The sequence below is a fragment of the Misgurnus anguillicaudatus genome, chromosome 25 (assembly GCF_027580225.2).
Source record: "Misgurnus anguillicaudatus chromosome 25, ASM2758022v2, whole genome shotgun sequence".
Taxonomy (NCBI): Eukaryota; Metazoa; Chordata; class Actinopteri; order Cypriniformes; family Cobitidae; genus Misgurnus; species Misgurnus anguillicaudatus.
The window spans coordinates 10,835,608-10,859,102 of NC_073361.2; the positions used below are offsets into that span (position 1 = coordinate 10,835,608).

Sequence of the window (23,495 nt, forward strand, 5' to 3'; positions counted from 1 at the left end):
ATCAAAACAACAGAGTCATTTTACTGTAGTTTATTTCTGTAACTGACAAATAAATTACATTCCTTCAAATATCTACTTAAAAATAGTATCAAGTATTACACTGAGCTAATGTTACTGTGTAAAATTCATGTACAGTATATTATGTTATACTATGTATACTACAGATCCTTGAATTCTTGCCTGGCTGCCAAACCTCTCCACACAGCAGTAATCCATGCTCGTCATCTAACCTTGTCTTTAACAACCAAAACATGTTATATTCAACAAGTTATTTGTTTTAGAGATCACTTTAGCCACTAGGCACACTAGGGTTCAGCTGTGTAACCGCGACAACACGCATGCGTCCGATGAAACTGTCCATATGAATAAAGTAATCCATACCTGTAAGTATTACAGTATGGTAAATATCAGGTTATCCTGGATTTATCATCAGCATATGTCAACAAAACCAACACTCATACCATCACTGTGCTAAATGAGAACATGAGGATAAGCATATGTGACGTGATATAAATCATACAGTGATTTGACCCATCGAGGGTTCCATGTCAAATTAGGGAAAAAATATACGCATACAGACAAAGTACAATTACAAGCTTTCTGGTCCTTGACATGTTTTTGCACTGACAGAATTTCATGAGAATACTGAACAGGCTTAGTGTTTTGATTATTCCAAGATTCAGAGCGATGCAGATTTGTGTTCCCTTGAACCGTGCCTTTTCCTTGGTTTTATGCGTCTTAGTGTCTTTGTGTTTGAGCCCCTGCACTTCAGCGTTGCAGATTTGCACATAAGCCTTGTGTTCAGATGGCATTCAGAACATGTTGATTAAGAAGGATTCTCCAGCATATGGAAAGCAATGTCATTTCATATGCTTGGCAGGCTTACTAGATTTTTTCATTTCTGGTTTATTTTAGTAAAGAAACGAGGCTAAGAACCGACCCCACAGATACAACATGTTTGATCAGAGAATACAAATCCTGTATGTTTAGTGGCAAGAGAGAGAGTCTTTACTTGTGTATCACAGTCGTCACAAGATGTTTCTTTTGCACTGACTTGAAAATCATAACATTTCTTATTACAATTCAAATTATGTACTGTATTGTTTTGATTAAATTCATAGCAAGAATTTTATGTAACGTAAATAATATTTGTGTACTTTTTGCATAATTTGACCGGTTCACACAGGTTTCGTTCACACTGCATATAAATTCGGTGTCACTTCACCTTTTAATGCTTAATCATGTTCTGTACACACATACACACTTGAGTCCTATGGGAGTGACAAACACATACAACCGAATTAACCTCCACAAAGTGCAGGTATAGCGACAACCGCATTTACAGAAACTCTGCATAGTGTGTACATAACCGAACTAAATAACTAGTTGTTGATGAAGCATTTAAACGTGCATCATGGAAATGACAGGTCTCTCTTTTAAAAAATCAAATGTGTAGAGGAAAATGTCTTGTGTGTGCTTGATGCAAAAAATGACAGAGGCACGAGCATTTGCTTACTGCTGTTGCCAGATCTTGCACAAAAAACAGCAAACAAGACAAAATACCACGATAAACCGAAAAAAACAATCCAAATGTTTCCTCAAAAACCAAAATATTGGGACTGGCACCTTCCCACTTCAATATCACTAAAAACTTGATCGCTTCATGAGCCATTAACGGTTAAGTGCCCAAAAAAAGATGTGGACCTGGCAACACTGCAAGACAGCGCTCTGTGGAGCACCCTCAAATGCAAACAACACACAAAGCCAAGATGGAGGTTTATTGCAAAACATAACACTGTAATATTATTTTAGTCAAAGCAGTAAATGGTAACTGCTTGAGCTCATCACATTTTCAGGAGTGAGTCTTGTTCTGTACAGACATGGAATGATAATTTAGGGGATTCATTTCCGCGTTTAAATGCGGATGTCACTCCCGGAAGTTTGCAGTGTGTACCAGGCCACATACTCTTTTCTGAAAGTACTAACAACTTACTCAACTAATTTAAAGTTCACTATTCACTAAACATCACTACTGTTCACGTTTGGGTGGAAGTTTGAGACCCCGGCTCTGGCTCCACGGACGATTCCTTTGGCGCATGCCTTGGCTTCAAACTGATGTTTTTACGTAACATGGAGGCGACCATGGTTGGAGATTTTTGGCTTCAATTCATTACAATGGAGGGAGGTGACGTTGCGTCGTCCATCTTTTTTACAGTTGATGGCCCAGACTTGACATAACATACAATACTGTGCAAAAGTCATAGGCCACCTTGCTATCAATAAATTAGTTGTTTTTGCAATGGTATAGTGAGCATATATAATTATTTATCAGTCTCTTTATTAGAATTCAACAAGAAAATACAGGAAATTTGTATGCAATACTAAAAAGCAGAAAAAAACTTTAAGCTGAAGTGTGAAGTATTTAGTTTGAGACCCCCTTACCCCGGATCAATAGCAGGAACATGCAGTCTCTCTTAAACCTACAGTAAATGTAATAAAATCCTAATTTCTAATTCTAATCTGATGACTTTAGGATTTTTAAAAGAGTTCAAAATGTGCTTAGTGCAAATAGAAGTCACACTAAATACTAAGAAGCCATTTTTTATGGTTATTAAAGGGACACTCCACTTTTTTGAAAATATGCTAATTTTCTAGCTCCCCTAGAGTTAAACATTTGATTTTTACCGTTTTGGAATCCATTCAGCTGATCTCCTGGTCTGGCGCTAGCACTTTTAGCATAGCTTAGTATAATCCATTGAATCTGATTACACCATTAGCATTGCGCTAAAAAAATAACCAAAGAGTTTAAACATTTTTCCTATTTAAAACTTGACTCTTCTGTAGTTACATCGTGTGCTAAGACTGATGGAAAATAAAAATTTGTGATTTTCTAGGCAGATATGGCTAGGAACTATACTCTCATTCTGGCGTAATAATCAAGGAGTTTGCTGCTGTAACAAGGCTGCAGGAGGCATAGTGATATTACGCATTGCACGAAAAAATACTCCCCTTGGTTACTTTCAATGGCAGGGGGCTATTTTCAGGCAGTGTGTAATATCACTACGCCTGCTGCAGTCATGTTACATCACCAAACTCCTTAATTATTACCCCAGAATGAGAGTATACGGTATCTGTCTAGAAAATCTCAACTTTAATTTTCTGTCGGTCTTAGTACACGATGTAACTACAGAAGAGTCAAGTTTTAAATAGGAAAAATATTGAAACTCTTTGGATATTTTTAGCGCGATGCTAATGGTTAGATTCAATGGATTGTGCTAAGCTATGCTAAAAGTGCTAGCGCCAGACCCGGAGATCAGCTGAATGGATTCCAAAACTGTAAGAATCAAACGTTTAACTCTAGGGGAGCTGAAAATGAGCATATTTTCCAAAAAGTGGAATGTCCCTTTTAAACTAAGGTCACCACCAGCTTTGTTATTTCATCCAAGACTTTTGCACAATACTGTATGTGTTGAAATTGAACTGTATGTGTGCTCCCCAATCACTTACGGTAATTTGGAAATCCTACACTTACAAACATCTCTTCCCTGCCAACCTCGGAGTCCAAACAAACCAAACTGTGCTTGGAAGATCATAAAGGCCTTTAAATAAGGCATTTTGGCACTGTTTTGGTTAATCAGTAGCCTCCATTATGCCGGTTTGCTTGGTTAAAGGATCAGAAACTGTTTAAAATGACCACAGACTCTGATGTTGCTACCAGTTGCGAAAGAATGATAACAGTTGTGGCTTTAGTTTGGATTACGGCACAATTTTGGCGCTCTGCCTTCTCGCTTGCTTACTCTTCCACATTTCAAATCACCTGTAATTATTTCCAAACCCCCGTTCTCCTCGGTTTCCCGTTCACATGCTCACCAACATTTCAGTACGCTGTTCGTCCTTTAGGAGGAGGAGGTAATAGATTTCTAATTGTTTTCTTACAGCATAGGGGGTTTATTTTGGTTAGCTAATCTGTGTTTTTCTTCACGTGTGTTTCCTCCTTAAAATCGTCTGGGAGCTCAGCAGCCACCGAGCACGCTCCATTTAGAGCTCTGAAAACAAGTCAGGAATCTGGGAGTAGATGGTGGGAAGACGATTTCGGGAAAAGCTCCAAAGAGTTGAGTCCACGTAACGCATCATCTAAGAAAAAGAACGAGGGAGGTCGAGAGACAGCTATGTTTTTACAGAACGGGAATACATAGAATCCCAGTTTAGATCTGTCATTCCGGAATTCCAAGAGCACACGATCCCTTTAACTGGAATTTTCCAAGAGCACACAAGGTGAAACCTGCGTCACTGATTGAACATCTTGATGGAAGAATCATGGCATATTTAATATCGACATTTTCAGACAATAAAATATCACTGTGCCCAACCACACAACCGCATATTCAGGGTTAGTGTTCTAGAAAACCTCACACAGGCGTACGTTGATAGGACTGCCAATGCAGAAGTCTCGCCTCACTAGCCATATCTAAACAAAGAACAGCAGCCATAGGAAAAATAATTATGGCTGTCCAAGCGGGAGAACGTTAAATGCAAACAGAGGTTGCGGGGTCTGTGTTTTCAACGGCGTAGCCAAGACATTTAACATCAATACCTGTCGCGAAAGGTCTTTAACATACTTGGAGTAAGAAACGGGTCGTTCATGCTACGCCAGCCAACGGAAATAGCAGTCTGCTACGCTCTCTAGAACAACAGAGCTGTTGGTTAACGTTTGTTTATATATCATTTGCATGCTAATTGGGTTAGAACGTACACTCGCCAACCCGTGTCGCCATACATTTCAATGAGACGCACACAGCTGGACTTACATTAATGTGTCATCTGAGTTCATCTGAAATGTTTCATATCCTATACAGCACTATCATACATCACTAAAACTATTGCACATGCATATGTGTAGAAGCAGTCATGCATATTAGCATTTATCAAAGTGTGCTGTTTGAGGTATAGAGACTATTTTAACCCAATCATGCAGGTGATGTAGATCATTTTTAGTACTTTGCAACTGTTTTAGAGTCTGTTCCATATGGGCTCACACACAATTATACACACACAGCATGCTTTTATGCTTAAATATGGACCAAAAGCAACTTCCACTATAGTGAATTGAGAAACTTTACCTGTTACTGTATAAACATTTTGTACATGCAATTTATTTGATAGCACTTTATTTTACAGTACGTGTACTTACCTTGTACATACAGGATATGGTAAATATGCTGTACTTACATACACATGTGTGGTATTTAATTTTAAGTATCTACATGCTAATTAAAAGGTATCACAACTGTACTTACCAGTGTTACATACTTTGTAGTTATTATGTAACTCTAGATAAGTACTGGGTTATACCAGATACATACTGTACTTATAGTATATGTATACTTTAACAAGAAACACTACTGTACTTACAAATGAATGTACAATATAATTATTTAATACTTACAGGCAAGTGTGGGTTAATGACAGGTATATAATAACTTATAATAAACATTACTGTACTTAGAAATAAATGTACACTATAAGAATTTATTACTTACAGGCAAGTGTGGGTTAATGACAGGTACTTATAGTGTACATATATGATAACTTAAAACAAACACTACTGTACTTACAAATAAATGTACAATATAAGTATTTAGTACTTACAGGCAAATGTGGGTTAATAACAGGTACTTATAGTGTACATATATGATAACTAATAACAAACATTACTGTACTTACAAATTAATGTACAATATAAGTATTTAGTACAATATTTACAGGCAAGTGTGGGTTAATGACAGGTACTTATAGTGTACATAAATGATAACTAATAACCAACACTACCGTACTTACAAATAAATGTACAATATAAGTATTTAGTACTTACAGGCAAGTGTGGGTTAATGACAGGTACTTATAGTGTACATATATGATAACTAATAACAAACACTACCGTACTTACAAATTAATTTACAATATAAGAATTTAGTACAGTATTTACTGGCAAGTGTGGGTTAATGATAGCTACTTATAGTGTACATATATGATAACTAATAACAAACACTATTGTACTTACAAATGAATGTACAATAGAAGTATTTAGTACAGTATTTATAGGCAAGTGTGGGTTAATGACAGGTACTTATAGTGTACATATATGATAACTAATAACAAACAATACTGTACTTACAAATAAATGTACAGTACACACTAAGTATTTAGTACTTACAAACAAGTGTGGGTTAATGACAGGTACTTATAATGTACATATATGTTAACTAATAACAAATACTTCTGTACTTACAAATGAATTTACAATATAAGTAGTTAGTACAGTATTTACTGGCAAGTGTGGGTTAGTGACAGGTACTTAGTGTACATATATGATAACTAATAACAAACACTACCGTACTTACAAATGAATGTACAATAGAAGTATTTAGTACATTATTTACAGGCAAGTGTGGGTTAATGACAGGTTCTTATAGTGTGCATTTGATTACTAATAACAAACACTACTGTACTTACAAATAAATGTACAATATAAGTATTTAGTACTTACAGGCAAGTGTGGGTTAATGACAGGTACTTATAGTGTACATATATGATAACTAATAACAAACAATACTGTACTTACAAATGAATGTACAGTACACACTAAGTATTTAGTACTTACAAACAAGTGTGGGTTAATGACAGGTACTTATAATGTACATATATGTTAACTAATAACAAATACTTCTGTACTTACAAATGAATTTACAATATAAGTAGTTAGTACAGTATTTACTGGCAAGTGTGTGTTAATGACAGGTACTTAGTGTACATATATGATAACTAATAACAAACACTACCGTACTTACAAATGAATGTACAATAGAAGTATTTAGTACATTATTTACAGGCAAGTGTGGGTTAATGACAGGTTCTTATAGTGTGCATTTGATTACTAATAACAAACATTACTGTACTTACAAATAAATGTACAATATAAGTATTTAGTACTTACAGGCAAGTGTGGGTTAGTGACAGGTACTTATAATGTACATATATGTTAACTAATAACAAATACTTTTGTACTTACAAATGAATTTACAATATAAGTAGTTAGTACAGTATTTACTGGCAAGTGTGTGTTAATGACAGGTACTTAGTGTGCATATATGATAACTAATAATAAACAATACTGTACTTACAAATTGTATGTACATGGTAAGTGTGTAGTACATGCAGGCCAGTGTACGTTAATGTTGCTTGGGATTTGGGGTTTAAACAACTTTCTGTAACATTTCCTAACCCAAACTCTAGTTATAACACCAACTTTAAACGAGTATGACTTAAAAATTGAGAAAAAAAGAAACCTATCCATACAATGACATCCTAATATATTGATAAACCATTACACAATAAAATAACGTGAAAAGATGCGTGGTATTAAGTGTGAACGGGGAGGACTGGCGTATCATATGCATTAGACTTTGGTCAATGACTTTTAAACCGTGCTATGGTAAACATATATGTGCCTAAATGCTACATATCAGGACCACATAAGGAGTACCATCCCAGTGACAGCTTTAGTACAAATTTTTATCAGAATTTATAAGTAAATGTGGTTCTTTGATGCCAAAGAAAAACTATTTTGGTTCCCCAAAAAGCTTTTAATCAAAAAACTCTACATGAATCATTTCTTTCTTATCTTTTTATAGTCTGTAAAACCTTTTTCCGATATAAAAAAGCTTTTGTGCTGCAGAATGGTTATGTGGATGTTAAAGACTCTTCATTGAACCATAAGGCCTGACAAAGAACCTTTATTTTAAAAGTGTGAATGTACATTAACCATGATGATCTAGAAAAGTTTTAGTTGTATGCTTTTCACAGAGGTTGTCAGAAGTTTGTAGAAGATGTGTGGGTCGTGACAGAGGTTTTCTTTCAGTAAATGTTTTTTTTTACCTTTATTAATAAAGGTCATGTTGCAGCTTTTATTAAACTATTTTTACTCACTAAAGTAACTTTTTCTGGCCTTAACACTCATAATTTTGGTCCCTGCATGTGCACATACAAATCACAGACCCGACCAGCCAAGTGCCCGTGTTCACTCATTTTGGCAATTTTTAGAAATCCTCCAGCACAGAATTTCATAAGAAGGATTAATGATGTCTCCTGTTGTTTGAAGTACAGGCCTACTGTGTCGTTGTAAGGGGCCCTTAACAAAGAACAAGTGGATTAAATGCATGAAAAGGCCATTAGGCAGTCAAGTTCGGGGAGTTTCGTTCAGGACCCGCTTCTCTGATCCGAATGGCACGACTCTCGCATGTTTAGTCTACAAGCTTTTGCTCTACCTCCTTCTTGTTCTCCATATCCGTTCCCCTGCCTCCCCCCACGACCACACAGGGAAGATAATGGGCCTCATATTTGGGCCATCCATCAGTGCCTTAAACTACAGAGAGCAGTTATGTGCTCCCTCTCTTTCTCTCCTTCCCTCTGCCTATGAATGTAAAACGCTTACACACACATACACATTGGGGAAAAGAAGCAAAAATTATCTCAAGAGTTGAAAATGTGTGTTTTTTTTTGCCTCATGACGGATAATGTGCCTGACACCTCACTTTGCATCCAGAGGAGCCATTTATATTCAATATTATTTTCCACCCTCCATCTGCCGATAAACATGACCTCAGTACGCACATTTGTCTTCTGCAAGGCATGTACATTACAAAAATGAATTAGGAGAGAAAGATTTATTAAGAATAAAACAATGAGACATAATTTCTCTCTCCACCCAAAGGCAACTCCACGCGAGATGTGGGACCGTCGCTGGGTCTGAAGAAGTCTAGTTCCTTGGAGAGCCTCCAGACAGCTGTTGCCGAGGTGACGCTCAACGGAGACGTCCCTTTTCACAGGCCCCGCCCCAGAATCGTCAGGGGAAGGGGCTGCAATGAGAGTTTTCGGGCGGCCATCGACAAATCATACGACAATCCAGGTGTGAGCATAGTCAGTCCCGAGGACGATGATGAGGGGATGGAGACGTGTAAGTATGGCTTCCAGCCACCAGATGATATTTCCTGTCATTTTATTATTTATTTCTTATAGTGGAACAAACCCTTTAACCCTCAGTATTAAACTTTAATTCAACCCAGCTTTGGGTCAAAAGGGACCCAGCCGTTGGATTGAATCAACCCAGAAATGTTTTAAACAACCCACTTGTTGAAGACCACTTTAATAGTTTTGCAACTACAGTATGTAGCGATGCACTGGCAACCACCCACACCATCCCAGCATGTTTTGCTTTGGCAAGCAGCACTTACTTCACATAAATGTTGGTTCAACTTCATCATTGCTCGGTCCAGCCATTGCATTTCCTTAACCTTGCGTTTTCTCTTGTATATTGAAAATGGCAGCTCATGTAATCACTGCGCTATTACCATAATTGCGCAAGCACTATAAAGGCAATGTGACACAATATCAATGCCAATTACATCGGTTGTCTTGCACAATGAATGGCTGAGAGCATCACAAATCAAGCAGCAATTTAGCTTTAGTTTACAGTCAGTACTCGGCAGAGAAACAAGGCTGTGGGTCCAACCTGAACGTGCTTTGCTTTTCTCAAGATCAGAATAGCAGAGGAGAAGACTCCTTGCTGTGAAAAGATCAGGCCTTACGTCCAAGACTCAAAAGGAAATTAACAGCCAATAAGCATGTGTATACATTTCAGTATTCATTTCAACCATGACCAAATGAATTTCCAGACGTACATGCCAGACATTTTGTGTAATGGGACCTTAAAAGAGTTTTTAAAGGATCGCTATGCCTGCAGCCCTTAAATGAGTTTTTGCTTCATCTTTCCTCGCCACACTTAATAAATGTGGGTTTATTTTTATGGTTCACTGATTGGCCCGTGGCAGCAATTTATTTTCATTTCATATTTTAGATTTGTTTAATTTATTAAACTGTTTTGAATGGGACATATCATGAAAATCTAACTTTTTTCATGTTTAAGTGCTATAACTGGGTCCCCTTTTTATTAACCTATAAAATGTTAAAGAAAAAGATCAACCCAGTAACTTAGTTTTGGTAAACCATTCTCTGCAAGCATGTGAAAATATAGGTCATTAAAATTTGGCTCCCCTGTGATGTCAGAAGGGGATAATACTGCCCCTTAATCTGCACTATCCAACAACGCCACTCCCATTTGGTGCAGAGATCAGTGCATTTGCATATTAAAGGACACACCTAAAACCGGCACATTTTTGCTCACACCTACAAAGTGGCAATTTTAACATTTAATATAAATTATCGATATAATATTTTGAGATAAAACTTCACATACGTACTCTGTGGACACCAGAGATTTCTTTTAAATATTTAAAAAGTCTTGTGAAATGTCCCCTTTAAAAATATGACATTTTCATTTGAAGAGGCGGGCCGCATTGAAGTCCTGGACGTAAACGCCCACTTCTATGATGGGATAGCTTCATTCCCCGTCATTACATGTGGGGAATTGTTTTAAAAACATTAATGTGTAAAAATAGGATTGTTAAGTGTTGCATCTTTATTAATCGTTTAATGTTTTTAATAAATTAAAACAGTCAAACATACGTGTTTAGACACAGATGTTAAAACGGGACATATCAAGCGATCTCTTCTAAAAAAGCAACAGTTAAACATAGTAACTTAAATAAAGTAAAATGTTTCACTTACTTTGTATACTGCTGTGTCATTCCTGTCAGATCCAATATTAGTGGTGCTTTTAATCAAAGTCTGTCTGCAAATCCAGCATTGACTTCTGGCTTCTTTACAAATGAATCCACGGTACACAAAGTAAACAAACACTCCCTACACGAGCTGGAACTTCTTCAAAAACAAACTTTAACCACGTATTCTTATTGTTATGTTCCGAGCCTCTGAGTTAATTATTATACAGCGTCTGGGTTCTTCCACAACCGAAAACTCAGTTTCCATGGGTACTCCATGGGTAACAGATCACTGCGCAAAATAAAAGTCTCTCAGGAAAATTGTATTTAAAATTAATTTTGGTTATATTTGGCAATCATGTTTACTGATTGTTGAGACACTGCATGGTTTGCTTTGCCCCTGGCCACACGTGTGGTATGCGAAGCTGTGGGAGGGGCTAAAAGTGGTCGTTGTATGGAGGATGTGTTTAAATTCTAATCTGACGTCACATTTCAGCACATTCCTGAATCGACTGAAAGAGGAAGTTTTCAGTTTTCAAGCTTGCAGGATGTTCATTTAAGCATGATGACCTCTTATATAACAAAATATCAAGTTAAAATTGATATTTTGGTTCACTGCCCCTTTAAAATAATAGGTTGAATTGACTTGCAAAACCAAGTTGTATTAACTATATGCTGCAATGCTTTTACAGTGTACATCTCAAATGCGCTTTTACAACATTATTATAACCTCTTGTTTGCTTATGTAGCAAAACTATAATTAAAAAAAGAAAAACTGTTAACGTATTAAGCATACATACTGTGTCTGATCTGATAATGTTAGTTTAAAGTCATGCAGTATCATCAGAAATGTAATGTGCTTAGTTTTAATACTATCAGGATAATGGACTTAACCCCTTAATTTAAAATTGAAGCAGTTTCCTATTTATAAAATTTAACATTGTTTGAAAAGGAAATGAAGCGATGAAATGTACACGTGACAAAGATTTGAATGAAGCAAGTCCCTAGTGCTGTCAAATGCTGGTCAGGTGTTTTTCTCACTTACCGTGTGTGTGTTCGGATGAGTTCATGAAGACTGCCAGACAGACCTGTCAAAGAAATAACACCTGCCAGAGAAATAGAAGAAAAATCACACTATTACTTTGTTCCCCATTAAAAGATTTCATTAAAAAAGGAACAGAAATAAAAAAAGTCAAATTATTTGCCTGAATCCCTTTGTTCTTGTAAGCTATGTCCACATTTGGCTAAATACCGTCTTATCTCTTCCAAAGAGCAATAGAGCGCAAACGCGTAAGATTCCAGCATATTGCATTTCTCTGCTTCCGATATTCAAATAACTCTGTTTTTCAATTTAGATAAGAGGAACCCGCCTATGCCTGTCACCAAGGTTAATAGTCAAAAGTTGACAGATAAGGGCAGGCTTTTTCTTTTCACGCCGACACTTTTATTTACATAAAATGTGAATTTGGCATCACCCGAGGAAAAATGTGTCACGGAGAGATATCCAGCCGAGAAAATGAGTTAGGATGTGTTTTGCTATGTTTTATGTTTCTTAAATATCAGGCTTTAATGTGCTCGCCTCTTTTTCCCCGTCGGGTTTTTAGCCAGAGTGCCAATTTCAAGACTATTAGAAGTGATCGGCGTTCAAAAGAATGAATGGATACAGCGGCACGTCAAAAAGAGACGTCTAAAGATTGCTGTGTCAAAACATTTACTACTCAGTCCTGCGCAGCTGAAATTTCGTGTTAATTACCCTAATTTATTTCTTTTCACATTTCAGTCAACAATTAGCAAAACCGTAACGTACTGTGATAACCATTCTGATGAAAACACGCTCTTGATTTGTGAAGTTGCTGCTGTATTGACTACGAAGCTAATGAGGGGTGTTTATAAATGTGCACGGTCCAATTTAAACTTTGTATTATTTTCCATTTTATCTTTTCTAATTCCATGCAATAATGAACAACTACTGTAAAAAGTTTTTGTCGCCCCTTGGTCTAGAAAAAACGATCCCAGGGGGCCAAATGATTTTCATCAAACATACTCGGTCTCTGTGACGGCGCTATTAAGAGCTGTGGAAATTAGCGCAGTCGTTCAATTTCAAAGCTTGCTTTTAATTGCCGCATGCAGCTCAGATATGGAGATACAGAGATGTGTCGAGCTTGCTCTGAGCTATCCGATAAGCAGAGAAAAAGTGATGAAAATGATATCCAACAAACCTTCTTAGCATTTATCAGACAATGAAACAAAAAAAATTAACCTGCGATAAATCTTTATATTTTTGCATTACACTATTCTAGTGCGAATGTCCTTGGGAACTGACGAAAAAAAAATCAATGATAAGTACTTGCGCAAAGTGAATGCTACAAAAGTATCAGCCTGGAAACAAGCACCCCACCTCTTCCCCTCACCAGCATTGAACTGCTCATCTAACTGTGCAAAATAATCCACGATGGCCTCTCTCTTTGATAAGAGCCTTTCTTCCAGCCATCAAAGTTGTAGCTGGCATCAGAGATCGCTGGGGTATTAATAAGCCCTAATCACACAGGCATCTGTCATCGGCGGCGCATCTCCGCTGTTACATTACTCTATTGAAAAGCACTTTGCTTTTAGCGGCCTATCATTTCTTCTCTCTTTTCTGAATGTTTTTAAACTTACAATTAGTGACGAATTTATTACGTCCAGACCATCAGCAATGGAGACAGTAGCTGTAATCTGACGAGAGCTAAAATGGAAATGATTAGCCAGCTGTGTGGTCCCTTGTGATTACGCTGATATGAAAAATATCCCAAAGATAGGTGATGGGACACGAATTAGCATTGCAAACGATAGTCGAAAATAAAACGCTCCCGCAGAGACGTCAGGCTGCTAGCATTAATAAATCATTTATGAAGTGTATCATCCCTTTGACTGGAATCCATAAAATTTTGCTTTACAAAATTCATGGGCTATCAGAGTTTGAAGTGCTTTGAGAATACGATCTTCCTGTTTCTCGTCCATTAGGAGAGCTGAACTCTTTGCCAAGTTATTGCTCATTGTTTCGAAAGTGGCTTTAGAGGGGGATTCAAAGTCTCTGGTGTGCTGAAATATCATCGATGATTTATTGTGTGCGCAGAGAACGGGAAACAATCAGTAAATAATTTGCTTTCTTCTCAGATTTTAACAGAGATCTCTACTTTTGTGCACACACATTTCAAGGAAAAATACAGCTGTCAATAGACTAAAAAAAATCGTATCTCTTTATATTCTGAGTATCGTCTAAACCAGACCTTCGGCAGTCACATAAAGTCAATAAAAGTCCCTCAAAGTCACAATAAAGATATGGACTGTGAAGACCTTCAGAGCAGTGAGGTGATAAAAAGATGGACTTTTCTATCTCAGCTTTTTGAACTTCTGAGTTCACTTCTGTAAGTTTTATTGGGTCAGTGAGGAATAAGGCTAGTAGGCTTCCTGCAGTGCGGCTAAGTTATCGAATTTGGCTGAGATGGGCGTGCTTTGGTGACCCTTTAGGTTTTAGATAAAGTTTAGAAGCAACGAGATAATGGGGTGCCTTTAGACTTCAAAGTTTGGATCTCTTCTTTAGTCAAGGTAAAGGCCTCTCATACAGGTTTGGTTAAATTTCATTTTTTAAGATACTTAATGTTACCAACTTGAGACTCTGTATTAGCTTAAATTCATTATATATTCAACAGTGGGATCAGCTATTTTAGTTTAAATCGATTTTAACATTTTCTAAAGCAAATATGAAAGGTGCTACCCTAAATAACCCATACAAAAATTAACCATGGTTTTACTACAGTTAAAAAAAACATGGTTACTGTAGTCAAACCATGGTTTTGCCAATAATAATCAATAGAGGGTATGCATTGACGTCACTTTTCACGTCGCCCTGTTGAGTGGCAAACGTTCAACAAAATGGCTGGTTTTCATAGTGGGTGCTGCGAAAATGCCAGTAAAACTGACTATTATCCGCTTAAATTGAATTAAGTTGGACTTGATAGCAGAGGTGGACAATACGTAGTTACATTAGTTAAATTTTCCAAGCATCTGTGCTTTATTAGGTTGTTTGTATTGGGAAAAACATTACTTCACTACATTCTAAAGCATAGAATCATACATGTTAGTAACGAACATGCTTGCAGCGGGATATCATTTAACCAGAATGTGTGTACGACTTCATGGGGCGCTGCAAGTAACGACAAGTGGATGACATCAGAGTAACGTGAGAGCGTTTTGAAATCAGCCTCCTCTGCAAGATTTCTCGCTGTACTCTGATGTCATCTGCTTGTCAGTCCTTGCGGCGCTGCGTAAAGTTGAGCACACTTAAAAAACTCAAAGCAGAACTGCCCTGCGTATGCCTGCGCCTTGTCCATTAATTGTATATAGCAGAACAATTAATCTCTTACTTCTCAGCGTGAGAAATACGTGTGGCGTGTGAACTGACTGAAATGCGTTTGTCTCACGGTGAATGCGTGAGACTAGAGAGCTCTGCTTATTGTTATCCTGAAACTTTAAATAGTTTCCAAAATAATTTTAAGGACCATACTTAAAGGGGCTCTCCGTAAGTTCAGAAATTTCTAACCGTTACTGACACCAGTGGCCGTTATAGAAACTGCAGCCAGTCTCATGCTTGTTCTTGGTAGGCACACTCGTATGAGCACGACCACAACAACCAGAGTTGCCGTAGCGACCACAGACAGCTCATTGAGATTCACCAGCATGTTTACAAATGTATGAAAAATTACAGTACTGTAAGGTTATTGTTTGACAGACCATATTTTAGTAAAATGTTGCAGTGCTACTTTATATTTTCAACAGAAGTCTACTTCTAAAAGTTTTGTAACACGACACTGTAAAACACACTCCCGACACTCACAATCGTAATGCACTCGTGCTCTGAATAAAGATAATTCATATAAGAAAGTAACTTTTGAAACGGTCCTGTGCTACATGCTATCAATAGCATTACACCACAAAAACAATGCTATCGTTAGCATTACACCACAAAAACAATAAAATAATATATTACAGATGCCCTGTAACTATGTCTTACCTTTGCAGTAAAAAGAAAGCCAGCTCGAGGTCTGTTTTTATACCCAGCGCTGACCGAAGCTCCCTCCAAGAATCAAATGCCAATCCGATGTTTATCTTGTCTTTGCCCCGACGCCGATCACGCTCTATTTTGGCCGCACTAGATAAGGATTTTTTTAAACCTACGAGGAGTTTCTGTGAGTGTCTGGATTGTGCTGGAAGTTGGTCGCTTCTTTACGTCTACAGAGCCTATTTGAAACATGCTAGCGATTGCCGCTGTTTACTAATGGCTGGCGTACGCGTCTATATGGGACGCCCAAGTAGACGAGAACGCGCATGGCGTCACATTTTGAATTTCGCGCCAATTCGGACACTCAAGGTGTCATTCTTTTTATTACATTATGGTTGGCTCATAAATATACAAATGAAAACTCTATCTTAAAGATTTTTTTAAGTAATAACCTACATGTAGCCCCTTTAATACTTACAGTATTTACTTCAGTTTTGCAATTGGTCACTTGGGGAAAATTTTTCATTTGGTAAATCCAGCCTGATGCTAATGTGTTGTAAATTTTCAGGAGATTACAGTATTACTCAATATCCTTCAATATATTACTCTCTCTCTCGCTCTCATTTTAGTGGAGGAAGACACAGAAGAAAGTTCGCGATCAGGCCGTGACTCCATTTCCACGACAACCGACCTGACCCTCGGATCAGCAGGTGTTGAGAAGCAGGTGAATGGAGGCCGTAACAGAGATGACAGGAAGAAGGACCAGACGGGGAAAGACAAAAAAGACAAGAGTAAAGCCAAGAAAGGCATGCTGAAGGGCCTTGGTGACATGTTCAGGTAGGACAAAAATCACTTCATTTAGCTTGCAATGGTGTGACTTGATCTCTCCGCTATGTTTGAGTATAGGAAGCCCTCACCTTCACTTTTAGTTTCGATGTTTAGGGAGGCCTGGGGCACTTTTGATAGAGATTATGTTTAATAAGAGAAAATGTTTTATTCATCAATGGCAAAATACCCTCTCAAATTCAGCCTTGGCGAAGCCCAAACTTCATAACCACCTGATTGCTGCTAATGCGAGGATGCGATTTGATTGCAAAACAGGGCATGTACAGGTAGATGCTTACAAAACTGACATTTTGCATATAGAAAGCAGTAAGTCATCTGAATGTCATTTGCAAAGACATCCAAACAAGTGTACATTTTGAAAATAAATCCGTGTGGAGGATTAAGATTTACTAGGCTTCACAACAGCCTGAAGTGAGCAAGCAAGCAAAGCCCTTTTAGAGGGACAAGATAAAACACTTCTGAGGGGTTGCTATCACGAAAAGGTGTTTTCCTGCTCTTCCCGTGCCCCTCTGGGCTCTTTGAAATAGTGGGTCATGCATCCATTTTGGAGAATGCGGTAAACGGTGGGCTAATTAAGCTGGGGCATCCATTAATTATTCTGATTTGGTGCTCATTTGAATCCTGCATAAATTATACACGCTCTTATCTGCACAATAAGTTGTTTTGAGGCGGTTTAGCGTAATGGGATTACTTGGCATGCTGTGCCGTAATGAACAATAAAAATGACAAGTGTTTCCAGGTCATGTTTTATGAGCACTGAAGGGTTGGTTATAGTGCCCCCTTGATTTGTGCTCTACCACACTTGTATGTCCTGTGGATAGAAGGTGGTAGACAATTACAAAGCTGTAATCAAATGTTAGATTGTGGTTTTTGATTCATTAACTATATAAGTACTCTGGGTAAACTGGGTGGTTGCAAGGGCCTTGAATTGCAGTTGCTATGGTGCCTTTGCTATGTGGTTGGTATGTGATGTGTGGTTGCTACAATAGTGTGCTCTGTGTGTTGCTATAGCGTAACGGACATTCACATGGGACAGAAGCGTTAACGGTTGACGGAAGGCTTGTCTGAAGCATGACCAACAGCCAATCACAGTGGCCACTACACATGCTCTGGTCTTCCATAAACGTAATGGCTTTGCCTAGGTTATTTGCATAAGGCGATCTGATCGGCTGACGCACGCAATGCCGCTTGAAAAGTTGAGAAATGTTCAACTTCTGACGGATCCACAATTTAGTTTGGCAACGCTTGACGTCACCCATTAAAAGTGAATGGAAAGCGTTAGCGCTTATGCCCCGTGTGAATGTAACGTAAGGAAATGGTTGACTTCTGGCCCAAGTGAAAAAAACTCAACTTGCAGGTCTCTACACTTGTTAAAAATGCTGGGTTGTTTCAACCCATGGTTGGGTGAAATATAAACATGTTCTAGGTTATTTTGAAGCAACAGTTGGGTTTGACAATTTTTTACCGAACCATTATTAAATGAAACTATGCTAGATTGTTTCGATAGAAAGTCAAAGTGATGTATTTGCCAATGTATGGTAACCCATACTTGGAATGTGACCTCTGCATTTAACCCATCCAGTGAATAGTGAACACACCCAGTGCAAGTCGTGAACACACACACATCCAGAGCAGCACCTGGGGAGCAATTGGGGTTAAGGTGCTTTGCCCAAGGGCACCACAGTTGCTACCCGCCAGTCGTGAGCCTCGAACTGGCAACTCACGGGTTACAAACACTACAATATTGACATTTTATTTAACCCATAAGTTGAGTTCATATTGTACCCAACCCTGGATTGAAACATCCCAGCATTTTAAGAGTTTATGATATACTGTAAAATTCTAGTTTGGATTTAAATTTTTAAGTTTAATCAACTTGAATTTACAATACATTTTAACTTTCTTCACTAGTGAGAAGTTGCTATAAATTATAAAAAATAAAGTTGAATTAGCTTTGTTTATTATTAGCTTTTTTATAATTTATAGCAACTCCTATCTAGTCAAGAAAATTTAAATGGATTGCAATTTCATATTGATTAAACATAAAACTTTTTAGGAATTTTTACAGTGTATTTATGCATGGTGCCATTTTCGAGGTACGTCTTTGGGATTTTGGGGCTGTTTTTATTACAGGACGATTAAAGGCCCAAGTATAGTTCACTTTTTACATGTGTGTGAAGCGCATTTCCACTGCACATGACAAACAATGGCCAACAAACCGTAAGGCATTCATTTCCTATGGAGAGTCGCAAAGGGGCTGCGTTAATTTTCGGATCGTTTTTGAGCGTTGGATCCATTAAAAAATGTGAACTTGTGCGACTACACCGCATGTTATATGCCGACCGGAAGTGATGCATTTTAGTGTATTCCAAACAAAACTGTATGTGAGGTGAACATTATTAATCTTAATAATATAAATTTTTGTTTATCTTAATCAGTAACATTTAAATCCTTAAAAAAACTATTAATTAATGATAAGCAATATATTATTAATTTAATATGTATAAGTTATTTTAATCTTGTTTCCATGTTCAAAAATTGCATTGCATAGTTGTTTATTGTTTCATTCATTTGCGTTCATTTATTTATTTCACTATGATAAATATTGGAATGAAGGCTCTTGCGCTAAAAAAATGAGCTTCTCTCCCATGTTACAATTATACTGAAACTACATTACGACTGCCACTAGGGGGCGAAGTCCGACAGTCGTGTCATTATGGAATGGAGGCGGCTTGAGTGTCAGTGTAAGGTGTGCATGATACAGATTTCTTCATCAGAATAGTCCACTTGTACTGTATGGATACCGCCAGACTTTTGTGTAACAACATACCTTGTACAAACAGGTTGCACATGCTCATTTCATTTATTTAAGTGATTAGTTTATCCACAAGATGGCAACCGTGCCAAGGGGGGCATCAATTGACAAGTTAGTCAATGAAATCAATCAACAATGGAGGCCATATATGAGAGATGTGGGTAGAGGTCAGGAAGTACCCTTAAAGCGGAACTCCACCCTAAAACAACATTATGCTCCAACACTATATTGTGCTGCCATCAAATGTACTTACCCCATATAAAAAATTAAAGCTTTTAACTGCTACAGTAACTGTAATTTGATGCGTCTTCAAATCACCAGAAGAAAAATGCACGACTACATATTCTGAATGTTCTAAATTGGGGCGGGTCTTGAGGCGAGATGATTGACATTAGATGATAACGTTCTTTGATTGACAGCTGCACAGGATGAGCTAACGTTAGCTTGCTTTGCTCTTGTTCATAATAATAACATGATAATAACTTTCTACGTAGTAATGTTTACCGTAGTTACACAAAACAAGCAACAACTAAAGCCAAATTATGTTTGATATTTTTATCATTTTACATTACCTGAGTCCACGGAAAAACCGGGCTGAAAAACAGTACTCGAAGTCCTCCTGACGAAAGTGTTGGCTGCATATTCCAATTTTTCAAGTAATCTGTTAGTGGTGTGTCAACTGAGGGTCGCGTTGAGGTAAACATAAAAACTAACTCCCGGTGACCTGAATTTGGTGTCCTTACATCCACAAACTGCACAGGTTCTAGTCATCTTTTATCAAGGGTTTTGGTTATTTCCCCTTCACAGACGGTAAAAGCGAAGTTACTCTTTGGTTGGGTTCTTCTGCCGGCTAACTTCAAGTTGACTTGAGTTGATCTGGGAGCAGGTTGAGCGGTAAAAGTAGTTATTAGGCTTGTTCGAGTTCATGCGGCGCCGCAAGAATTGACAGCCGGATGACGTCAAAGTACCGCGAGAGCAATTCACAAAACATACGGATGAGTTTGCTTTTAAATCGCTCTCGTGGAACTTTGACGTCATCCGGCTGTCGGTTCTTGCGGCGAACAAACCTGAAGGCTGCATCGATCAGTGGTTAGTGTGTGGAGCTAATGACTCGGTTTCACGCAGTGCATTCTGGTTAATTGAGACCGTTACGAAAATTCTGCTTTGTTACACTATCAATCTTATTTATCGAAATTGTGCAATTTCTGATGTAAAATGCAAAATGGAAATAAATTACCATGATAACAGGCTAGAATGTCTAGGGTTCAATTCCGCTTTAATAATACAACTGTACCATTAAAGAGTACAAATCCATTCAGATGGACCCCTGTAGGCCAGTGGAGGTATTGCATGCATCCAACGCCTATGCACACATTCCATTCAAATGAAGTGTACTTTGCGAGGTTGAAAAGAGGACTGTTTTGGAGGTGTCCTGAGGTCATTGTGAAGAGTTGCTCAGATTCACATCATATTGAGTTCTTAAAAACACCTGGTGCATGCATAGCGAAGATCAACGTCCTTGTAGACAAAAGCAATATTGGATTTATGGCGTCAGTGATGAGATGGAATAAACTTCAGGTGTCCCTTAGTTTATGTTACCAGCAGTGATCAGATTTCCCTTGGCCACCCACACCTTTTTCTAGGCTTGTTTTGTTATGTTTCGGCCCTAGAATTGTCCACATGAGTTTGTGTACCAAATTTACCATTGCAGAACTGTTTACCACCATACATGGCTTGATGGTGGTTGGCAGGATGTTGTTATGTGGGTGCTAGGGCATTCTGATCATTTTTTACTTTTGTTATAATGTTCTGGATGGTTGCTAGATGATCTGATCTCTTAAAGTAATAGTGCATCTTCCAAACAAGCCCCTTAATTTGAGGGATCATTCATATTTGTAGCACAAACCATAGGTACTTAGAAGAATAGTTCACCCAAATATGAAAGTCTCTTTTGATTTATGTGTATCTGCTTTTTGGAGCTTCGCTATATTGATCCCAATGAGGGTGAGTAAGTTATGAGAGGATTTTGTATTTGGATGAACTATTCCTTTAATAGCGCTAAGTATGAGTTATTATAAAACAACAGTTATGCTTAATTTACCACAAAACCACCAATTTATAGATTAAGAGAGCAAAATATAAAGCCATATTACTTGTGGTGAGAAACAATATGTTTTTATTGTGTTAAAGAGAGAGAGAGAGTGGGAAGGGTTTAAATGTTCAATAAAATCTGAAACGCAGTTCTGTCTCCAAGAGACGCTCACTCAGCACACAACCCAGCCCTCAATTATTCTCATTACATCCACTGTACCTTTCCTCTGAGAGCCATCAGACACGCCCATCACCAAGAAGATCACACACAAACGTGCACGCACCTTACCAGGAGAGTGCGGATCGTGCTCATTGTGACTTTTGTCCGCACACATACAGATTTAGCCCTGCAGCAATAAACGCTCATCTGAAGTCTCTCAAGGCCTGTTTTAACTATAGCCGTCATTTACTGTTTCCATCTCACCGAGGCGCACACACACCCTGTCTCCCCCCTGAGGAGGTTTCAGAGGCGTTTGCAATACACTGCAATTTGAGCTCATCTGCATGCGTGGGTAAACGTGCTTTGATGAGCTCTGCGCTTAATGGACACGCTGATTGAAAGAGCACTAAAAACAAGAACAGAAAGACAGAGGAGGAGTAGAAAAAAGAGAGTGAACAAAACAGAGAGAGGATAAAAAGTTAAATTGAAAAACAATGAGGAATCGAATCTTTTACTGCAGCAACACAGGGATGGTGCAGTGTAATAATAAGGTAAATAGGAGATAATACATTTATAGGTCGTTTACAAAACATCATTTTCAACAAAAAATGTAAAGTTTTTATTCGTTTTGACCGTTGACTTAGGGCTCAGTCACACCAAAAGCGCTTTAAACGCTTGCAAACGCAAGGCGCGACGCACTGCCTTTTTTAAAAAAGAGCAGTGCAGCGCGGCTTTTCATATTGCTAAGCAACCACCGAGTCAGCTGTCTTGTCAATCAAATATTGAAGCGTGAGCGCTCTTTTGCTGTTAACTGTCATATTAGCAGAAACTTTAAAAAGAGGGCGCTTGCTCTGACCTTGTTTGAGTGTGAGAGGAGCACAAACACGCAGAAGAGAGTGAGCGAGTGGAGTCCGGTTCTTCAAAGCAACTGTAAACTTCTCTTGCCACAACGTAAGGCCCGCCTCTCCCCGCATTCGATTGGACAATGGAAGACGCGAATGACGTCAGGCGCTCCTCCGCTCTCAGCGCTCCTTCAAAAACGCGTGCGCGGCAGGCGGCAGAAAACCGCAAGGCGCTCGGCGCGCATAAACAGCGCGCAAACGCGCCCTGCCCATAGAATATCATTCAAAAAAGGCGCCTGCAACTGCCATAAACGCTTTTGGTGTGACTGAGCCCTTACACAGTTTTTTTGAGGGGGAGGCATAGAAATAAAACTTTTGATTAATTTCAAAGGTCATGTTTTTTAAAGTATAGTTTAGTCAAAGTATAGTCATTTTTTGTACGCAAGGATCCACGTACAGTGCGCATGATGCAGTTATCGTCATCAAAACAGTGTGGGTGTACTCTATGCACACCGCCAGATTTTTGAAACCCTGTATACATTGTACGCATAGGTCACGCATGCACCTACAGAAGAATGTAGTATGTAGCCCAGGAGATAAATAGTATTTTGTTGCAATGCATATGCGTCAATGTCATGCACAAGTCAAAATCGCTTTAAAAGTCGGTTCTTGCCGCTCTGAATGAAGTCGAACAAGACTGAAGGCTGCATCGATCAGAGGTTAGTGTGTGGAGCTAATGACTCAGTTTCGCACAGTGCATTCTGGTTAATGGAGTCCATTAAAGACGTTACGAAAATTCTCCTTAATTACACTATTAATCTTATTTATCGAAATTGAGCAAATTTGTGCAAATTTCATCGCCAGATTTTTGAAACCCTGTATACATTGTACGCATAGGTCACACATGCACCTACAGAAGAATGTAGTATGTAGCCCAGGAGATAAATTGTATTTTGTCGCAATGCATATGCGTCGAATGTCATGCACAAGTCAAAATCGCTTTAAAAGTCGGTTCTTGCCGCGC

General features: G+C 38.3%; 1 protein-coding gene across 4 annotated transcripts in view; it reads left to right on the forward strand.

Moving 5' to 3' along the window:
- The window catches only part of pard3aa (par-3 family cell polarity regulator alpha, a), a 557,061-nt gene that overhangs the window by 382,901 nt on the left and 150,665 nt on the right, over positions 1-23,495 (forward strand). For all 4 annotated transcript variants that reach the window (XM_073864006.1, XM_073864007.1, XM_073864004.1 and 1 more), the window contains 2 exons: positions 8,771-9,013; positions 16,347-16,554. In XM_073864006.1, the coding sequence (XP_073720107.1) occupies positions 8,771-9,013; positions 16,347-16,554 (451 nt within the window). The remainder of the gene's footprint in view (positions 1-8,770; positions 9,014-16,346; positions 16,555-23,495) is intronic.